A 20,859-nucleotide genomic window follows, 5' to 3' on the forward strand; every position below is an offset into this window, starting at 1 on the left:
TAAGATGTGACATGCTGCTCCTTCAAACGTACTCATTCATATCCCATAATCATGATTGTTGCCATGTCTAAACACCTTTAAGAGCAGCACTGTGCAATAGAACTTGCCATTATGACAGAAATTTCCTTTATACGGTCCATGTGTCAGCCACTAACCACTGTGACTATTGAGCACTTGAAATGGGGCTTACAACTGAAGAACTGAATGTTTATTATTATTTTTTTATTTTAGAGACAGGGTCTGCTGAGACAGCCTGTCACCCGAGCTGAAGTGCAGAGGCAAGATCATAGCTCACCGCAGCCTTGAGCCCCTGGGCTCAAGCGATCCTCTCATCTTCAGCCTATGAAGTGGCTGGGATTACCGGCATGAGCAACTGTATCCTGCTAATTTTGTTTTATTTTTTGTAGAGATGTGGTCTTGCTCTATAATCTTGCTATGTTGCCCAGGCTGGATTCAAACTCCCAGCCTCAAGGGATACTCCAGTTTCAGCCTCCCAAAGCACTGAGACTATAGGCACGAGCCACTGCTCCCAGTCCTTAACTTTTCATTTTAATTAAAGTTAAATTTATGTAGCCACATCTGGCTAGTGGCCACCAAATTGAGTAACACTGTTCTAGATTATTATAGTCTAAGAAATGCATTTTTAACTTAAATTTATTTGAATAGGTCACTCTTTAGTGTGGCCATAAATGGAGACTAGTGATTTTCTAATACACATTAAAATTAAGATAGAAAATGTTTGTTCAAGACACTTTGCAAAAGAAGACATCGATGAGGCCAAGAAACATATGAAAAAAGCTCATCATCACTGGTCATTAGAGAAATGCAAATCAAAACCACATTGAGATACCATCTCACACCAGTTAGAATGATGATCATTAAAAATCTGGAGACAACAGATGCTGGAGAGGATGTAGAGAAATAGGAACACTTTTACACTGTTAGTGAGATTGTATATTAGTTCAACCATTGAGGAAGACAGTGTGGTGATTCCTCAAGGACCTAGAAACAGAAATACCATTTGACCCAGCAATTCCATTACTGGGTATATATCCAAAGAATTATATATTGTTCTATTATAAAGACACATGCACACGTATGTTGATTACGGCACTCTTTACAATAGCAAAGACCTGGAACCAACCCAAGTGTCCATCATCAATAGACTGGATAAAGAAAAGTGGCACATATACACCATGGAATACTACACAGCCATAAAAAACGATGAGTTCGTGTCCTTTATAGGGACGTGGATGAATCTGGAAACCATCATTCTTAGCAAACTGATACAAGAACAGAAAACCAAACACCGTATGTCATCATTCATAGGCAGGTGTTGAACAATTAGAACACGTGGACACAGGGAGGGGTGCATCACACACTGCAGTCAGTGGTGGGGGCTAGGGGAGGGACAGTGGGGGGTAGGGAGGGTGGGAAGGGACAATGAGGGGAGAAATACCAGATATAGGTGATGGGGGACGGTGAAGGCAGCAAACCACCTTGCTATGTATGTACCTATGCAACAATCCTGCATGATCTGCACATGTACCCCAGAACCTAAATTACAATGTTTTTAAAAAGCCATAAAAAAAAGAAAATGTTTGTTCATGTCCTCCCCCAAATCAACTTGCAGATTGTACCTTTAGAAACACTAGGTGGAGGAAAGATCCCTGAATGAGGCTCCAAGAGTTTGTGGCTCAGGGTTCCAGTGCTGCAGTGACATTCACTAGCTGGGTAGGGGTTGGATGTGTCCCATACATGCAGTTCTTTAAGATCTCTTTCATTCCCTCTCCACCTTGCACATCAAGGTAGCATTCATTTGAATATACTCAACTTTTATTAGAACCCAAAATAGGGACTGTAGGAAAGGAAGCAAAGCTGGGTCACTGCTGCAATCACAGCTCTTAATTGCATTTGGATGGTGGCTTACCAAAGGTATCCCACCTGGGACACTAGCCACCCATCCACCTCCTGCATACCCAGGCTAGAGGCAGATGGCTGTGCATGCAACAGAAAGCAATGTGGCCAGGCAGACACCATTAAATTTGTTCTAATTTAGGATTTCTCAGCCTTGGCACTATTGACATTTGGGTCCGGGCACTCTTTGTTGATTTGGGTGGGGGTGTCCTGGGCATTTAGCAGCATCCTTGGTCTCTACTCACTAGATGCCATTAGCACCCACTCTTCCCCCATCATGACAACTAAAAATGTCTTCAGGCATCATTAAATGTCCCCTGGAGGGGAAAAAATCGCCCTGGTTGAGAATTGTTCTAATTTATACAAAATAAGGAAATGGTCCAAATATCAGTCTGTCAGCATTAATAACACATGACTTGCTCCTACATTCTACACAAAAGACATCATACAACACGTCCTGTGCCGGGAACTACTACTCAAACTCACTAGCAAACTCTTGAGTCAGCAGAGTTGAATGAGCTCTTGTTTCTAGAATCAGGGATACCCACAGAGGTTGAAGGCTCTATCTGTTGCTTACTAGCTATGGAACCTTGAGCAGACCCAAATTTCTCTTTTCCCTTCTATAAAATGGGCACATTAATTTTTACTTCACAGAGCTGTTGCAAGGATTAAAATGAGAGACTGCATGGCACAGAACTGTGTCAGCTGCCAGAGCCACACAATCACTGGACGTAATTTGTGTGTGTGTGTGTGTGCTTGTGTGTGTGTGTGTGCGTGTGCGCGAGTGCGTGTGTTATCTTGAGGACTCAGAAGTGCAGTTGAGACTAGAGCCCACAGTAGAAATGTCGTCCATGAAGGTTTTTGGCATAGGCCAGCCAGCATTCTCCTGCAATGGCTGGGCCATTGGGGGTTGGTTGGGTTGGGGTACTCCTGCCAAAGGAAAGCTTCTCTGCTCCCATCTTTTGGCAAACGCCCTGCCACCTCTTCCTCACGGGGTCAGCAGATGACTGGCATTTTGGGGCCAGGGCAGGAGGTGGAATGGTGGCCACGCAAGAGCCATCAGCCTGGGTGGGTGTGGTGGGGGCTGGGAGCCAGGCCTGGCACTGACACCCTGGGGTGTCCCGTTCCCATGGCGATGGGCCCGCTGGTGACAAACCCAAATCATCTTCATTGTGGTTACTATGATTAATAACAGGCTTTAGGAGGCTGGCGTGACTGTACTGGCATCTAAAATGATATCTTTTCTTGATGACAGTGGAACAGCTCTATGCTGGGGTCTATCTGGATGTGCAGAACAGACATCACTGGGCTGCCCATCCCTGCCTCAGGCTGGGGTGGGGGGTCTCCCTCTGCTGGGCACCAAGGGCTAGCTATACCCCAAGCTCTGACTGAGGGGAGGAGAGAAAGGCAGGTAACTCCTGCTGAGTGCCTACTTGTTGCCAGATTGCCCATCCTGCTTAGTCCTCATAAGCCCACAATCTGACTGCTATCATCCTGTTCTGTGGATAAGGAGACAAAGGCTCAAAATATTTAGGTAACCTGTCTAAAGGGACAGGGCTGAGAACTGTTTGAGAACGAGTCTTGAAAACCCCAGAAACTAGGCACCTCACCCCAATTCTACAAGAATTGCTGGAGAGAACTATTAAAAAGTAAAGCCTAGCTGGGCATGGTGGCACCCCTGTGAGCCCAACACCTTGGGAGGCTGAGGTGGGAGGATTTCTTGAGCCTGGGAGGTTGAGGCTGCAGTGAGCTGTGATTGCACTGCTGCGTTCCAGCCTGGGTGACAGAGCAAGAGATCCTGTCTCAAAGGAAAAAGAAACGAGCAAAACCCTAAACTAAGCCCATCATTTCTATCCCATTCAATCATTAAAACAGCCTTATGAGGTAGGTGCTATTAGTGCCTGCCCCTACTTCCATTTTACAGGTGAGGAAACTGAGGTTCAGGGAGCCAGGTCTGTGTTAAATACAAACAAGTTTCTGGAATCTAACTCAAGGTATTACAGACTGAATTGTGTCTCCCCCAAATTTATTATGTTGAACCCCTAGCCCCTAACCTGATTGTATTTAGAGGTAAAGCCTACAGGGAGGTGATTAAGGTTAAGTAAGGTCATAAGTCTGGGGCCCTAATCCAATAAGATCGGTGTCCTTATAAGAAGATGAAAGACATCAGAGACCTCTCTTTCTCTTTCAGGGTGCAGAGAAGAGGTCATATGAGGACACAGCAAGAAGGTGGCTGTCTACAAGCCGGGAAAAGAGCCCTCACTAGAAGCTAAATTTGCTAGCACCTTGATCTTGGACTTTCAGCCTCCAGAACTGTGAGAAAATAAATGTCTGTTGTTTAAGCCCCACGTGCACTCCCTAAATATGTATTGACTGGCTGAGTGAGTAACGAAAGAGGGAACTTCCAGGCCTGTCTCCTGAGAGTTGATCACCCCAGCTTCCTGCAGTGCCCAGAACCTGGCCAGCTCCCTTCTGTCTCCACTCCTATAATTCAGCCCCCAGGCTGTGGATCAGGGCCATAGATGCCCCTTATTCAAGGGGTGTCTCCTGGTTTCTGCTTGCTGCACTGGGGGGCTCTAGGCTGCAATGGGGCAGTTACTGGAGATACCTTTTCATAAACATGAGGGAGTAAACTGACCTGGACTGCTGCAGGGGACCTTGCAGATGCCCAGAACTATGATGGAGATATTCATAAATACTGAGGCAAATCTATTACCTGGGAACGGTTCCGGGATTCACAGGGCACCCCAGAATTCCACCTCCCTGTCATGGTTTGCAACATGCTTGCTTTGGTGGAACTCAGTTGCTACATAAGAAGTTTGGTTACCCTGAGACCGCCATGGTGTGAGGAAGCCCAATGTAGTCATGCAGAGAGGGTGCATGAAGAAAAAGCAGGGGGATGAGAGAACCCCATCAGCCCCCCACATGTTTCAGCCAGCCCAGTCCAGCTGTGTGAATGAGGAAGCCTTCAGTTTTCTCCAACTTCAGCCCTCATCTGATTGCACCTACAATCGACTCAGCTGAGCCCAGTCAACCCACAGAACCATGAGGGATGACAATAACTTATTTTAAGCCACTAAGTTTTGAGGTGACTCACTGCACAATAATATGTAACTGGAACAAGGATAAAAGCACAAGAAGTCATTGATGGCTCCTTGTGGGTGGCGGGGAAATGTGAACTTCTTGTCGGGAGATGTTGCTGAGGGCACTCCTGGGTTTGTGTTGGAGTCCTGGCTGGAGCAGGGGTGGGAGGGGCTGCTGTCTGGACAAGGAGACCAGAAGTCACCTTGTCCTTGACTTGGTTAAACTAACTTCCTGGTTGACACTGGGTCTCCACAAATGAGCTAAAGGAAGGGATGCCCAAGACATTCCATTCCATTTCTTTTTCTTCCTCTTCTCCTTGTGGCTTCAGAAAACTGAGTCTACAGGAATAAAATCAGAGGTCCTGTATCCCTTTCCTCTACCTTGGGGAGAAGCCACTCATGAGGAGACAGGGGGAGGTCTGGACATGCCACCAGGAGGGAAGAATGTCTTCTTTTTATAAAAGAGCCCAGAAACAAGTTAGAGAAAACTCCTACTGGGCCTCCCTTTGTGTTGATGGAAATACTTGGGTTCACAGTGAAGTCACCCACCATTGCTTCCTGGCAGTTCCCCTGGGATACTGGGAAACTGGGAAGGGCATGAGTTCCCTGCCAGTGATCCAGGAACTTAACTGCTGCTGGGGAGTCAGAGGGACGAAGGGATCGTACACAACCTTGCCCTCCTGGGCTTCTTAGGTTCCAACTTGAGGGACTCTCTCCAAGCATCTATTGATATATTTACACATTTACTGCCTACTTACTGCCTTATCTTAGGGACTATAGAGAGTTTTGCAGACTATGGTTAATCCTTCTTGGGTGGCATAAAATTGGATAAAGAAACTTCAGCTTCAGTGTGGTGCTCATCACACAAACACCTACATGAAGTTTTGTCAAATTTCAAATGGTCCAACTTATAATAGATTCAAGATATTGTAGAGCACAAATAAGATTCACTTTGTAGGGGTCCCTGGGGCATTCCTGAAAAAAAAAATCAGTGCTTCTCAAAAGCAGCTGAAACCGAAGTAAAATGAGAGAAATCGCTGGGCTTTCTGGAAAGATGCACCATTCATTACAAAATGCAGGATTAGAAATGGAACATGCAGTGGTTTAAAATGAGAGCGAGCAAGAAGAGAGAGCGAGGAGAGAGAGAGAGAGAGCACACAGTCCATATTAAAAGTCACAAGGGTAGACTTTCTGAATTATGGGTTGTTTATTCGAGATCAAGCTATTTTTCCCGTGGCCATCTCAATGCAGCTTGCTCTAGGGTGAGTAGTGGCTGAGAGTTAATTACTTAACCACAGTTAATGTTTCTCCTGGGTGATACTGGGAGGTATATGCAAATCAATACTAATTACAACAACTCAGCAGCAGCTACCCTTTGTGGAGCTTTCGAGGTGCATCGGGCACCGCGGCTGCTTGATGCGTGCTGTCATTTTATCCTCACAAGAACTGACTGAGGAAGGCATCATCGCATCTACCACTTTTCTTGCAGACAAGGAAACTAAAGTTCAGAGAAGTTGTTCGGCTTGATGAATGTTGCACTTAATAAGTGGCAGAGCTGTGTCAGGCCATGGGTGCCTCTGACTTTAAACCCCTTGCTGTTAACTGTACTCTTACTGTAGTAAAATTAATGAATTCCTAAGAAAACTTTGAGCAAGGGCTCTCGGGTGATCTCATCTTCCAGGTGAATACTCAGGGTTAGAGGAGAGCCCTTCAGTTAAATTCAAGGGTAGGGGCTTTGAAAGATCTGGGGATGCTCTGTGTCCAATCACACACACTCAAAGACAAGACAGGTGAGCAAGGTCCTGGCCTCACCAGAGGGAAACAGAGCATCATCATCCTGCATCAGTAGAGCAGCTGACCCAGTCAGCTCAGCAACCTCAGGCCCAACCCTGAGTCTAGGTCACTGAAGCCATTTGGACTAACTTCCTACCTCCTGATCATCATCTCTCAGGAAGCTCTCTGCGCTCTCCCACCACCGCTCACCTGCCAGCCTGCAGCACTCCAGAAATGCTGAAGAGTCCAAAGTCTGTGATGACTACTTTGCCATTGTCATAGAAGACATTCTTTGACTTGAGGTCCTTGTGCAGGATTCCCTTGGCGTGGAGGTAACCCATGCCCTGTAAGAAACAAGGAAACAGGGAGTTGCCAGAGAAAAACCTAAGTGCTCACTGCCACCCTGGCTTGAGTTCACTTTCCTTGTCCTGAAGATTTGGCTCCCTAATGACACCACACTCAACAGTGGCAGGGCCTGGGGTCTGACTGTGGGTCTCGGAGGTGGGGTCGGGGAAGGCATGGCAAGTGGGAACAGGCAGGGCCCCCAAGACACAAATCCATCACCACTTGCAGAAAGGCCATTCCCCAATTGCTCATCTGATTCCTGAAGAAGAAACAAAAGAAGTCCCCAAGGAAAGGAATTCAACCAACCATTTTCATCTACTTCCCCTTTAAAGACTAACTCTTCTGCAAGACTAGATACTCAGACCACCTTAACCTACGCTGCTGCAGAAGGCACTGATTCCTAAAGAGATGTTTCAGAACTGCTCATCAAGAACACAAAGAAGAGTCTATTGGAGGTCTAGTTCAAGGGCGAACATCTCGGATCACGGTGGCTTCTTTGTCTTTGTCTTTGTGAGCAGTCGCATCTTTTATTTCTTCTTATAGCTCAGTCCTAACACTTCCAAATGAGAAATAAAAGCTTGAGTCCAAGTGACTAATAAGGCACCTGCCAGAAAACTCAGGATGTTCTTGTCTGTTTTAACCCAAAACAATACCCAACAATTTGCTGCTTCCCTAGCAGCAGTGGAGAGAGATCGTTTGCACTTATGGGAATTCAAGGACTCAAAGGAAGGTGGAGCCAACCAAACGGACTGAACAACTTAGATGTGACCTCCAGCCCCTGCCATGGTGATGAGACACCCGATGGAAACCAAACATCGGTGGATATTTCCTAAAGATCATATCGAGGCTGAATTCTTATACATGGCCTGGCATTTTTCAGGTCAACTTTAATCTCTTTTCAGTCCAGACTAATATTCTGAAATCCAGCCGTGAATCTTATGAGCCTGGGGTTGGGGGAGGCTTCTCTGGGGAGACTGGGTCCTTCTGAGATTTAGGTAAGAGACCTGAGAGCCGACAGTACCTTCACAATTTCTTGAGCAATCTGCCTGGTTTTGTTCACATCTAAGACGATTTTGGCATCCCTCACAACAGAATAGAGCGTCCGTCCCTTACAGAGGCTGAAAAACAAAAGGACAAGATAAATTAATGGCAGTTGTTCAGAAGAGGGTGACCCACGACAGTTACTACAAGTGACAAATGACTGAGTAGACACGTGGACACGCCACTATTGTGCTAATGAGATAATAAGTCTGGGACTGGACTTTAGATCTGGTTCTGGGACACAGATCTGGGAGGAAGTTCCTGCAGATTCTTTAGAAACTTGGCCAACATGGCTGACAGATAAGGACATCCACAGAACCGAGCCTAGTCCAGAAACGGGTTTGCCACATCCAGTCCATCCCAGAGGCTCACAGGTGGAAAGCGGCACATAAATCAACAACTTCTGGGTCCTCAGACACCACTCAGACAGCATTCTGTTGGCCATTCATGCCAGCTGCATGCACTTGCCAGGACTCTGCGTGTGAGGACAGTGAAGGAAAGACCAGCAACGTGGGGGCCGATGTGTATTAAGTATCATCAGCAAACGATGCAGTCAGTTGTTTGGACGGGGATGTGTAAACACCAATAATACCACCCCCAAACAGTACGCGTGTCTAGGTAAAGAGTTTTTCAGACTATTTTCAGCCTCATTAACTTCATTTCCAGGACCAGCAGTTTAAGATGAATGACAGGATGAAAAACGACATTAGGCAGTGAAAGTAACACCTTCTCATTTAGTCGCCTATATGCTCATCCGTCCTATTCCTCCGCATTGACCCCAATTCCCAGCAAGCACAGAGCAGGCATCCACAAGCGCTGTCACTGAATGAATGAATTTTAGACTCATCACAGCACTCACGGCCCCTAGCACTGTGACTGGCTCAGAGTATCCAATGTGGGCCAAAAGAAGAATGTCACTATGAAAATTTTCCATCTACATCAAAATCACAGTTTGAATTTTTATCTTTTAACCTACGATGTTATTGCTAAAATACTCCTAGCATTATGTTCATTCATTTGGTATTTACTGAGCCTTTGCTGTGTACTGGGCTTTACTGAGATTGTATTTCCTGTGGTTAAAGCAAGAACGCTGGTATTAGAGGGATCTCAGCTAGAATCCCAGCCCTGCTCCTTACTTACTGTATGTCTTGAGGTGGGTTACCTTACCTTTGTAGGCCTCAGTTTCCTCATCAATCAAAGGAAATTAATACTTCTTAATCTTGTAGTTGAAAATGAGGACTGAATGAGATAAAGAGTTGGATACAGGCCTTGGCACCCAGCGGGAAATAGAACACGGTGGTTAGGAGCATGGGTGTCTAGAGTAGGACTAAGGGGTTAAGATCTTGATCTGTCATTTAGTGGTTGTATGATCTTGGGAAAGTGCATTAACCTCTCTGAACCTTGGTTTTATTATCTGCAAAATGGGGCCAACAGCTCCTGCCTTTCTGGGTTGTCAGGAGAATCACATGAAACCAGGCACGTAAAGGCGTAGGCACCTCTCTATACCTAGTACATTTCTTCATGGTAAATTTCCATGAGATCACTGGCTATTATGAGGTTCTAAGTGATCAATAAAATGGTGAACAGATACACATACACTTGTGCAAGTATATAAGTGATATATCTATACACATATCACAATTTCCATCTGTCCACCCATCCATATGCTCATCTAAAATGCCACTGATAGCCACCCATGATCATTGACTAACATTTTTTTCTTCATCTGCTTAAGGTTAGAGTGCCCGAGTAGCTGATTCACAGGGAGGCTGATTCACCTGTCCGAGGAGGTCACCCACCCAGCTGGCAGGAGGCAGCCCGGAATGAGTCAGGGCTGACCCCGCATCCCTCAGGTTGCTGTCCCAGGCAGGGCGTTTGCTGTGGCTGCTGGAGCAGAGGTGGAGGAAGGGTGGGCAGAGCAGCCAATTACTTCATGTTGACATTTCAATATTGGAGACCGTGGGTGGATTCCCTCCCCTGGATACTTTGTTCCTGAACAGCCACCTACACTCATCACAGGCCCGAGCCCAGAAAATACCCTCCCCACTGCAGACCGCAGAGCACATCACTGCCAACAGGCTCCAAGACTCTCCCAAGTCTCCCGCTCAGGGTAACCGCAGGAAAGTCTCAAGCTTCAGATTTCCACCCCTTTTCTTCGTTCCCCCCTTACATTCTCTTTCCCTTCAGCACCTGCTGAAGTCTTTGCTTCTCTCACTCCCGTATGACCTCAGGAGCTTCTGGAGAAACTACTGCACAAGTTCAGCACAGCTACTAAAGTGAAAAATACATACAAATAACCCTGATATGGTTTGGCTCTGTGTCCCCACCCAAATCTCACCTTGAATTGTAATAATCCCCACATACCAACAGCGGGGCCAGGTGGAAACAACTGAATCATGGGTGCAGTTTCCCCTATACTGTTCTCCTGGTAGTGAATAGGTCTCATGACTGATGAGGCTGAGATCTGATGGTTTTATAAAGGAGAGTTCTGGCCAGGTGCAGTGGCTCACACCTGTAATCAGCACTTTGGGAGGCCAAGGCAGGCAGATCACCGGAGATTAGGAGTTTGAGACCAGCCTGACCAACATGGTGAAACCATGTCTTTACTAAAAATACAAAATTAGCCAGGTGTGGTGGCACATGCCTGTAATCCCAGCTACTTGGGAGGCTGAGACAGGAGAATCACTTGAACCCGGGAGGTGGAGGGTGCGGTGAGCCGAGAACATGCCACTGCACTCCAGCCTGGGTAATAAGCATGAAACTCCATCTTAAAAAATAAAAATAAAAATAAAGGGGGGTTCCCCCGCACAAGTTCTCTTGCCTGCTGCCATGCAAGATGTGCATTTCTTTCTCCTTTGCTTTCCACAACAATTGTGATGCCTCCCCAGCCATGTGGAACTGTGAGTCCATAAATCCTCTTTTCTTTATAAATTACCCAGTCTCCAGGAGGTATTTATTAGCAATGTGAAGACAGACTAATACAAACCTATAACCAGTGATTCTTTCTCTAAGTAAGTACCCAACAGACATGAATTCTCATATTCACCCCTACACATGCACTAGAATGTTAACAGCGACCTAGCCATTGAAATCCCAACCTAGAACCAACCTGCAATGGACGGAATGTTTGTGTCCCAAAATCCATATGTTGAAATCCTAATCCCAATGTGATGGTATTAGGAGACGGGGCTTTGGAAGCTCATTAAGTCATGTTGACGGAGCCTCATGAATAGGATTCCTGCTCTTTTAAAACAGACTCCAGCCAGTTCTCTCGCTCTTTCCCTGCCTTATAAGGATACAAGGAGAAGTGAACAGTCTGGAAGATGGCCCTCCCCAGAAGCTGCCCATGGACCTTGGACTTTTCAGCCTTTGGAACTGGAAGAAATACATTTCTATTATTTCTTTTTTCTTTCAGAGTCTCACTGTGTCACCCAGGCTGGAGTGGAATGGCGCAATCTTGGCTCACTGCAACCTCCACTCCCAGGTTCAAGTGACTCTCCTGCCTCAGCCTCCTGAGTAGCTGGGATTACAGGCACAATTTTTGTTGTTTCTAAGTCACCCAGTCTGCAGTACTTTGTCACGGTAGTCCAAACCAAGACGCAACCCAAATGTTCGTCAACAGAAAAGTGGATATAATATGATATATTCATATAACAAAATATGTTCATGCTGTGCTATATAAAAATAACCACACTACTGCTAAGTGCAAAAAACATAGATAAAGCTCATCAGCATAATGTTGAGTGAAGGAAACCTGACACCTAAGACTACTCCATTTATGGAAAGTGCATAAGCAGATGAAACTGACCGATGTGCTGGAAGTCAGCACAGTGATGGCCTTGCATGTGTGTGTGTGTGTGTGTGTGTGTGTGTGTGTGTGGTGGGCGGGGGTGCTGGAAGGAGCATTATTAGGGTGCTGGGAGAAAGCAGTGTTCTGTGTTTTGATTTGGGTGCTGGTTACATGGATACATACCTAGTAGAAACTCATTGGGCTGTCCTTTTATGATCTGTATACTTCTGCAGGTATGTTATTCTTCCAAAAAATGTTTTTTAAAAGTCATAGCCTGGGCAACATGGCAAGACCCCAATTCTACAAAGGATACACACAAAAAAACTAGTTGTGTGTAATAGCTTGTAGTCCCAGCTATTTAGGGGACTGAGGAGGGAGGATCTCTTGAGTTCAGGAGGCAGAGGTTGCAGTGAGTGAAGACTGCACCACCACACTCTAGCCTGGGTGACAGAGTGAGACCCTGTTTCAAAAAAATAAGTCAACAGGGAAAGATTTAACAATTAATATACGGTGTTGAAATCTGTAAAAAACATAAAGCGCAGTGATACCTGAAATATCCTTTTCTAAAGTCTTTACACAGTGAAGAGTATTTGCAGATGGGCAATGTCTACAGAGGAATCTGGGGCTCCAGGCCTGGCTGTACCCATCTGGGTATTTATCAGGAGCTGAGCTGGAGACAAGTTCAAGAGGAAAGCAGAGCTCTAAAGATAAGCAGGTATCAGGCAGGTGTCCAGGATGACAGCTAGAATGGTCCCCGCAAGGCAGTCCAAGTGTCCACAGCAGCTGCTCCCAGCTCGGAATTCCTCATGACTAATAAGGGTGGCCTAAAAGCCACTAGCAGTGTGAGATGTGGGAAAAGGAAGGGAGAAGAGGATGCAGGTTTACTGAGCATGTGCTTGAAACCTATATCACTTCCATGATTCCTTTGAGCAATGCCACAACCCATATATGTAGTAGCAACCCCTATTATATCTATTTTATGGGTGAGGATACGGACACCCAGAGGACCAGCTCATGGGTGCATAGCCTTGATGGGAACCCATTCTTGAACTTCTTCCTATCTTCTCCTCCACTGTATGGGTACCCAGTTATCAGACATGATTCTTTAGCCATTAAGTAGGTATCACAGCCGAGGGAAGAGAGGAGCACAAACTGAGCCCAAATTCCGACACCAGCATTTACTACTTGCTGGGTAAACTTCAGAAGTGACTTCAACCTCAGTTTCCATGTCTGTGAAATGGGGACAGCAGCAACAATGCAGGCTGACATGTCCTGGGCACATTCTATGTGCCAGGCACTAGCCTAAGCATAAGAGCCTTACAAAGTGGGTATTCTTGCTGTCTCTCATTGATTCCCAAGATGCACATCTCTTGTCCTGCAACCATTGACAGATCACAGTTTTATTGGCACTGTATTTCTTTCTTTGTAGCACATAAAGTAAATGGTGAATATTCTTTCCTCTGAGATGGGATCTCACTATGTTGTCCAGGCTGATCTCAAACCCTACGGCTGGAGTGATCTTCCTGCCTCGGTCTCCCAAAGTGCTGGGATTACAGGCATGAGCCACTGCACCCAGCCTAAATGGTGAATGATCCAATAGAAGGTATCTTCAACGATTTCATGAAGCATGATATCAATCTCATTTTATAGATGACAAAATAGAGGCTCAGAGATTAATTAGAGCTGGGATGGTTTTAATTTAACATGTAAAAATTGTACATATTCATTGTGTACCACGTTTTGATATACGTATATATGTGGAATGGCTACACCAAGCGATTTCACATTTGCATTATCTCACTTTTTTGTGGTAAGAACACTTAAAATCTACTCTCTTAGCAATTTTCAAGTATATAACATAGTTACTGACTACAATCACCGGAGTGTTCCATAGACCTCTTGAGCTTATTCCTCCTGTCTAAATGAAATTCTGTGTCCTTTGAGCAATGTCTCCCCACTCCCTACACTCCCCAGCCTCTGGTAACCACCATTCTACTTTGTTTCTATGACTGTGACTTTTTAGATTCCACATGTGAGTAAGACCATGTGGTATTTGTCTTTTTATGCCTGCCTTATGTCACTTAGCATGATATCCTCCAGGTTCATTCATGTTGTCACACATGATAGGATTTCCTTCTTTTTAAAGGCCGAATAATATTCTGTTGCATTTCTATGCCACATTTTCTTGACCCATTCGTCTGCTGGTGGACTCGGGTTGATTCCATATCTTGGCTATTGTGCAGAGTGCTACAATGAACCAGGGAGCACAGATCTCTCTTTGACATGCTGACTTCAATTCCTTTGGATAAATACCCAATCGTGGAATTCCAGGAACTGGGTTTTAAATGCAGGCCACCCAGGTCTGGAGGTTAACCCATCTTTTGCTTCTTAACAACTTCCTCTGATTCTCTGGCATGTCATAAGTCCTCAGAAAGTGGTAGCTGTAATGTCACTACCCTCATCGCCTATGGCAATGAAGATTAACGAGGCTTGCTGGTAGTACAGTCCATCTGGAGGTCAGCAGAAAGTGTTTTAGTGGCTCAATAGTGTATTTCGTACCTCTCTAGCTTTTAGGGCAGTAGGTGCACACACACACATACCTCTCAGTATCTCTCTATACCAAAAATCATTTTTTTCCAAGAAGAGAGGCAAGGCCTGGGAATTCCCCATCTTATCTGCAGGCTACCCCACCTCTCCCAGCCTGGTCTCAGGTGGTTCCTGCAAAGCTGCCCTTTGAGCCCCTATCTCAGGTGACACAGAGAGCCTCTGGCTAAGATGGCACTGTGGGTACAAGATGAAATTAGCCTAAAAGGGGCTTGTCAGAAACAATGAGATAAAACCATCTAAAAGGTTTGTCTCTGAGGGCGGCTGTCCAGACTGCCTCGTTCTGCCAAACAGTGGCTGGGACAGAAGTCTGAACACCTGTGGCAGCTATGTCCTTTCCCTCCTCCAAACTCCTCACCACCAAGCCCAGGTACCTAGGCCAGGAGCAAATAGTGGGGAGCAGGGGCTTTTTCTGGGAACAGCCACCTCTGAGGACTGATATCCTGCCTTGTAGCCCAGCTCTGTCATCCCAAATCCCCCTGGCCTTGGGGCACACTGCATCTCATGAGGGCACAGTCTCTGCCTCTGTAACCAGGAGTGTGGTGAACTGAATAATGACCTCCAAAGATGTGCACATTCTAATCCCTGAAACTGGTGAATATTTACCCTACATGGCAAAAGGGACTTTGCAGATCTGGTTGAGTCCTACTCTTGAGAGAGATAGATTATCCTGGATTAGCAGGGCGGGCCTGATGAATATAATCACAAGGGTCTTCAAAAGCAAAGATTGAGAAAAAAGCAAGAGGCAGAGGGGGATTTGGCAGAAGAGGAAGCTGGACAGATGTGATGGAAGAAGGAATCAACTCATCATCACTGACTTTGAAGATAGAGGAAGGGGCCACAAGCCAAGGAATGCAGGTAGCCTCAAAAAAGCTGGAAAAGGCAAGAAAACAGATCATCCCCTAGAGCCTCTAGAAGGAGCACAGCTCTGTCAACATCCTGATTTTAGCTCCATGAGACCCACTTTGAACTTCTGACCTTCAGAACCACGTTCTTGTTTGTTGTTTCAAGCCACCAAGACAGTAGGGCAGTGAGTGCTGCCTTGTGAGCAGGTGTGAGGTTGAGATGAAATCACACAAGTGCTTCATCCATTGTCCAGCTAGAGCGTCTATTCCTTCAACAGCTGCTCATATTATCACTAATAATATTACCATGACTATTATTGCTGATAATATTCTTCTTCCTGAATGATGACAACTGTTCCTCAGTGTCTCTCTGGCTTTCCAAATTCATTCTCCATCTGGTACCATGAGCAATTGCTTCAAAATGCAAAGTTGACCGGGTCACTCCACTGCTACAAGGACTTCCCAGCGCTTTCTAGAAAGAGACCTGAGTCTCCCAGTGCCTGGAGATGCCATGTAGTCTGGCTCCTACAGATCATTTTCCCTTTTCTCGTAAGATTCTCTCTGTCATTCATGGAGTTCCAGTCACAGCAGCCCGCCTCTGGGCCTTTGCCTCTGTCATTCCCTCAGCCTGCAATGCTTTTCCCACTTGCCTCAAAAGCCTCCCCTGGCCTCTCTGACTAGGTCACTTCCCCCAGTAGGTTCCTGAAGCACTGTGGACTCCCCCTTTGCAACAGCCGTGGTGGTTGTAATTGGATGGCTGTTGCCTGAAGTGTGTGATAATGAACTGTCTCCCCCTCCAGACTAAGTCCTAAGAGGGCAGTGATAGGTTTGACTGTGTCCCCACCCAAATCTCAACCTGAATTGTATCTCCCAGAATTCCCATGTGTTGCGGGAGGGGGTGAGTCTTTTCCGCGCTATTCTCGTGATAGTGAATAGGTCTCACGGAATCTGATGGGTTTGCAGGGGTTTCTGCTTTTGCTTTTTCCTCATTTTCTCTTGCTGCTGTCATGTAAAAAGTGCCTTTCACTTCCTGCCATGATTCTAAGGCCTCTCCAGCCATGGGGAACTGTAAATCCAATTAAACCTCTTTTTCTTCCCAGTCTCAGGTATGTCTTTGTCAGCAGCGTGAAAATGGACTAATACAGGCAGGGACTGGGTTTATCTGGTTAATGTTACAGGTGCTGAATGAATGAATGAATGAATGCAGTGCTACAGGCTGCTTCCCACAGCCAGACTTCCCCTTCCCATATTCCAGGGAGTGAGATCCCCACCATGGTGTGACAACCAACAAAACAAAATAGCTTCTTTGGGGGTCCGAGCCTTCAGTTTTCTTTGCCTATCTGTTCATGAACTTGGGTTTGGAGCTCTGAGGGGAGTCTAGTTGAGAGTAACAAATGGTCCATTTAGGATGGAGTTATTGGGCTTGCAGGCATCCTTGGGCTTCAAATGGAATGTCTGTATGCAGAGCACCTGGGGTCTCCTCTGCCACAGTCCTCACCACTCTGTAATGTACCACACCTGGTCTACTTCCTGCATTTACAGCACCTGCCTAGACCCCGTGCTTGTTTAAGCACTAGGCCAATGGTTAACAAACTTGAGCAGGCGCTAGAATCTCCCAGGGAGCTTTGTTAAAACAAAGGTGGCCAGAGTTTCTGATTTGCATTTCCAACAAGTTTCCAGATGATGTTGATGCTGGGGGTCGAGGGAACCCCACTTTGAGAACCACTGCTCAAGCCCACTCTCATCATCCATTAAGTTCAAAATCCACTTTGTGGGTGGCAGAATGGGCGTGGCACAGTGCTTTAGGTGCAGGAGATACTGTATGCATGACAGACCTAGTCCTTAACCCCACAAGCTGAGGGTCCAGTGAAGAAGGCAGGCAATAAACAAGCAAATAGATGAGACTTCAGAGAGGTAGGAGTGCTGTAAAGAGAATGCAGAGACTTGCTGGATAGAGGATAGATGGATCTGGGAGCATCTTTAGCCAGAGTGCCCAGGGAAAGCCACTCCGGGGAGGTCGTCTTTATTCTGAGAGCTGAATGAAGGCAAAAGCCAGCCATGTGGAAATCTGGGGAGAGAACTCCAAGCTGGGGGGAACAGCCAGTGCAAAGGCCCTGAGGTAGGACAATGTGTGGCATGCTTGAGTAACACAGCAAAGGCCATCTGGCTGGGATCCAAAGAGTGTCTACCAGTGGCTGCTCTCTACACGTGTTTACCTTCCAAATAACAGACATAGATAACTGGGTGCAAATAGTCCCTGGCTCTGTCTGTCTTGGGCTTCCAAGGCAGTTGGTTTCAAAGTCAGCTGTTATTTTAAAAAACACTCAAGCTGTCAGAGGGACTTACAACCCCTCTGCTGCTTACTCCCTTTTAAGCATTCTCCACTTCTCGAAACTCCAATCCCACTTAATTGTCCCATGCTCTTTCCCTTCTCCCTTGAGCAAATAAATCACATTCCAAGCGACAGGTCGCACCCTCCATCAAATTCCAGCCTCCGGTAATCTCTACTTTCCAAGTTGCTCATGAATCTAACACTCAAGATATTAAACCTTGGGACTCTGGGGCTTTCTAATAAAAAATGCCAGGTTAGCGTCCTGTAAAAATGGGACATGCCAGAAAGCAAGTGAGAAATGCCAGCTGTCTGCCACCTGCTTAACTCAACGTGTGTCCAGGAAATGAAGAGTTACAGAGTTCCATTAAGTAAGGGACTGGCTGGGGAAGGCTCACATCCTAGTGAGACAAGAAAGATGACAGTGGCCCGCCAGGCCTCAGGATATGCAAAGACAGAGCCTAGCTGCCCATGAGGGTGCTGAGCTTTTGCTAATGCACGCCTCCCTGCCCTCCTCCATCCTCTGATATTGCTGCAAAGCTCAGAAAAATGGGGAGGGAAAAAAGGAAGCGTAGACTCTGCTTTCGTCTTGCTGAATTCTTCTCTCCAGAGCTGAATCTGATTTTGTGAAGTCAAGAGGTCAGAGGCTGACTGCTCTGGGCTCTTCAAAGACTGATATGTGGGGTTCTGCACATCAGGGGCTGTCCCTTCTGCCCCAGACTGTATGACCCCACACTGCTGGGTCTCTGGGTGACATTCTGCCCTCCCTGGTCTAGACTTCATAGGGAGGGAGTATTCCCAGGCCCCAGGCAGCCAACTGAGATGTGTGAGCCTCCAACTCACTCCACGAAGAATTGCAGGGAAATGGTAGCTTGGCATTCCTCTACCTCTTGTCACACTGTGTGGTCCGGCCACTGCCTGGGACCTGCTGTTCTAGACACTGTCCAGAGATATTCTGAGACATGCTCTTCCCCAGTCCTGCATCATATTTTCTCAACATCTCCTAAGGGTAAGACTGCACATCTCATTCAGTATTCTTCACGTTGCTGTCACTTGAGGTCCACCCACTTGTATTTATATGAATTTGCCAGATCAACCAACTCCTATTTATTACTTGACAATAGCTTTTGTTAAATGCACTGCCCTTGGAGGAAAAATCAGTGTATTTTAAAGAGGGATTTTCTGTCATTACCTTCTATCGTTGCCAGATGGGAAGCTGGAGTCCCTAACCCCAGAGAGTGTAATAAATACAGTGAAAACCAACATGTATTTAAAACAAAGTGAAATCCTAGTTTGGCTCTGTGGTCTGCCAAAGGCCCTAAGGTTGAAGGCTCCTCTTTTTGTTAAACAAACAAAATGTTTAACAAGTTAGAGTTAGAAAGGTATCAAACATTAGCACTAAATAGAGACGTTTTCCTTTTTTTTTTTTTTTTTTTTAAATAAGATGGTGTCTCACCCTGCAGCCCAGACTGGAGTGCAGTGGCACAATCTTGGCTCACTGAAACCTCCACCTCCCGGGTCCAAGCAATTCTCCTGCCTCAGCCTCTCAACTAGCTGGGATTACAGGTGTGCACCACCATGCCTGGCTAATTTTTGTATTTTTAGCAGAGATAGGGTTTCACCATGTTGACCAGACTGGTCTTGAACTCCTGATCTCAGGAGATCCACCTGCTTTGGCCTCCCAAAGTGCTAGGATTACAAGCATGAGCCACTGCACCCAGAGGTGTTTTCCTTAATGTCACGATGATGGTATGTGCAGGACAGAGGGCTAACTCTTTGCTTGAGTGAGCTGACATTCTCATCGGGAGACTGTCATATTTATATATGCAAATAAAATTATTGCAAATTATATTTAGGGCAATAGAGAAACAAACTAGGTGCTAGGTGCTTCCATTAATAGGATCACCAGGGCAGGTATCTCAGGAGAGGCAGCAGGGGCCCCTTCCCACCATGTCATGTTGTTTCAAGGCAAAGACTCTGCACTGATTTGTGACTTCTTTTTTCTTTTTGTTCTTTCTTTTTTTTTTTTTGAGATGGAGTTACCCAGACTAGAGTGCAATGGCATGATCTCGGCTCACCGAAACCTCCGCCTCCTGGGTTCAAGCAATTCTCCTGCCTCAGCCTCCGGAGTAGCTGGGATTACAGGCACGCGCCACCATGCCCAGCTAATTTTTGTATTTTTAGTAGAGACGGGGTTTCACCTTGTTGACCAGGATGGTCTCGATCTCTTGACCTCATGATCCACCCGCCTTGGCCTCCCAAAGTGCTGGGATTACAGGCGTGAGCCACCGCACCCGGCCTGTGACGACTTCTAATACTCCTTATCCAATCCCTCCATGCCAGGCAGCAGCATCCTGTTTAGGATGATGACCACCTTTAGAGGGCCAACCAGGGTGCCAGGCACAGGGGCAAAAGGAGTCCGGGCAGCACTTCATCACATGCTTCTCATAACTCTCTAAAGTGGGTACAAACCAGGAGATTGAGGCAATAAGTCAGCCTAGTTAGCAGCATAGCCTTTAGAATCAGAACCACCTGAGATGATCTGCCTTTGCTGGCTATGTGATTTTGGGCAAGTTACCTACAACCTTTGTAACTCACAGTGCTTTGTAAACTCAGGTGGGGGCATACAGTTTGAACCGAATTTATATTCCAAAGGGCTCAGCCTTGCTTTGGAGACTCCCTAGCTGCTATATTTGAGGGCAGGAAATAAGCATCTTGCCACTTCCATCTTTTGCACAGGTGCCTGTGATCTTTATGTCCGATTTTAATTCCCACTACTCAGCAGTACTTGCAGGTTAAATAAGACGATTATCTCCATCGATGGAGTTTTCTCCTGCAAGGCACTACCCTGAGAACTTCTCACACCATCTCTCCTAGGAGGAGAGACACGATTTACAAATGAAGAAATTCATGTGCAGGAAGGCAAAAATAACCTGCGCTGGGGTCCCACAGTGAGTAGGCAACAGGGTCATGATTTGAGTCCTGGACTCAAGTCTTCACCTCTTTTCAGGATTTCATAAGAACCTTGGGAAAAGGTGACCTAGCAGAGTAGGGCACTCTAGAGATTCAGACAACTTGACCTCTGAACCCTCATCTGCCCGTTGAGCTCAGCTGAGACTACCCCAGTCCAAC

At 46.2% G+C, this 20,859-nt stretch overlaps 1 protein-coding gene across 3 annotated transcripts in view; it reads right to left on the bottom strand.

The window, feature by feature from the left end:
* Window positions 1–20,859, bottom strand: part of KSR2 (kinase suppressor of ras 2) — a 525,084-nt gene that overhangs the window by 25,630 nt on the left and 478,595 nt on the right. For all 3 annotated transcript variants that reach the window (XM_035257773.3, XM_035257771.3, XM_035257772.3), the window contains exons 15-16: window positions 8,140–8,236; window positions 6,984–7,117 (exon numbers count right to left, since the gene is read on the bottom strand). In XM_035257773.3, coding sequence (XP_035113664.1) covers window positions 6,984–7,117; window positions 8,140–8,236 — 231 coding nt within the window. The remainder of the gene's footprint in view (window positions 1–6,983; window positions 7,118–8,139; window positions 8,237–20,859) is intronic.

The sequence above is a fragment of the Callithrix jacchus genome, chromosome 9, assembly GCF_049354715.1.
Source record: "Callithrix jacchus isolate 240 chromosome 9, calJac240_pri, whole genome shotgun sequence".
Classification (NCBI taxonomy): Eukaryota; Metazoa; Chordata; class Mammalia; order Primates; family Cebidae; genus Callithrix; species Callithrix jacchus.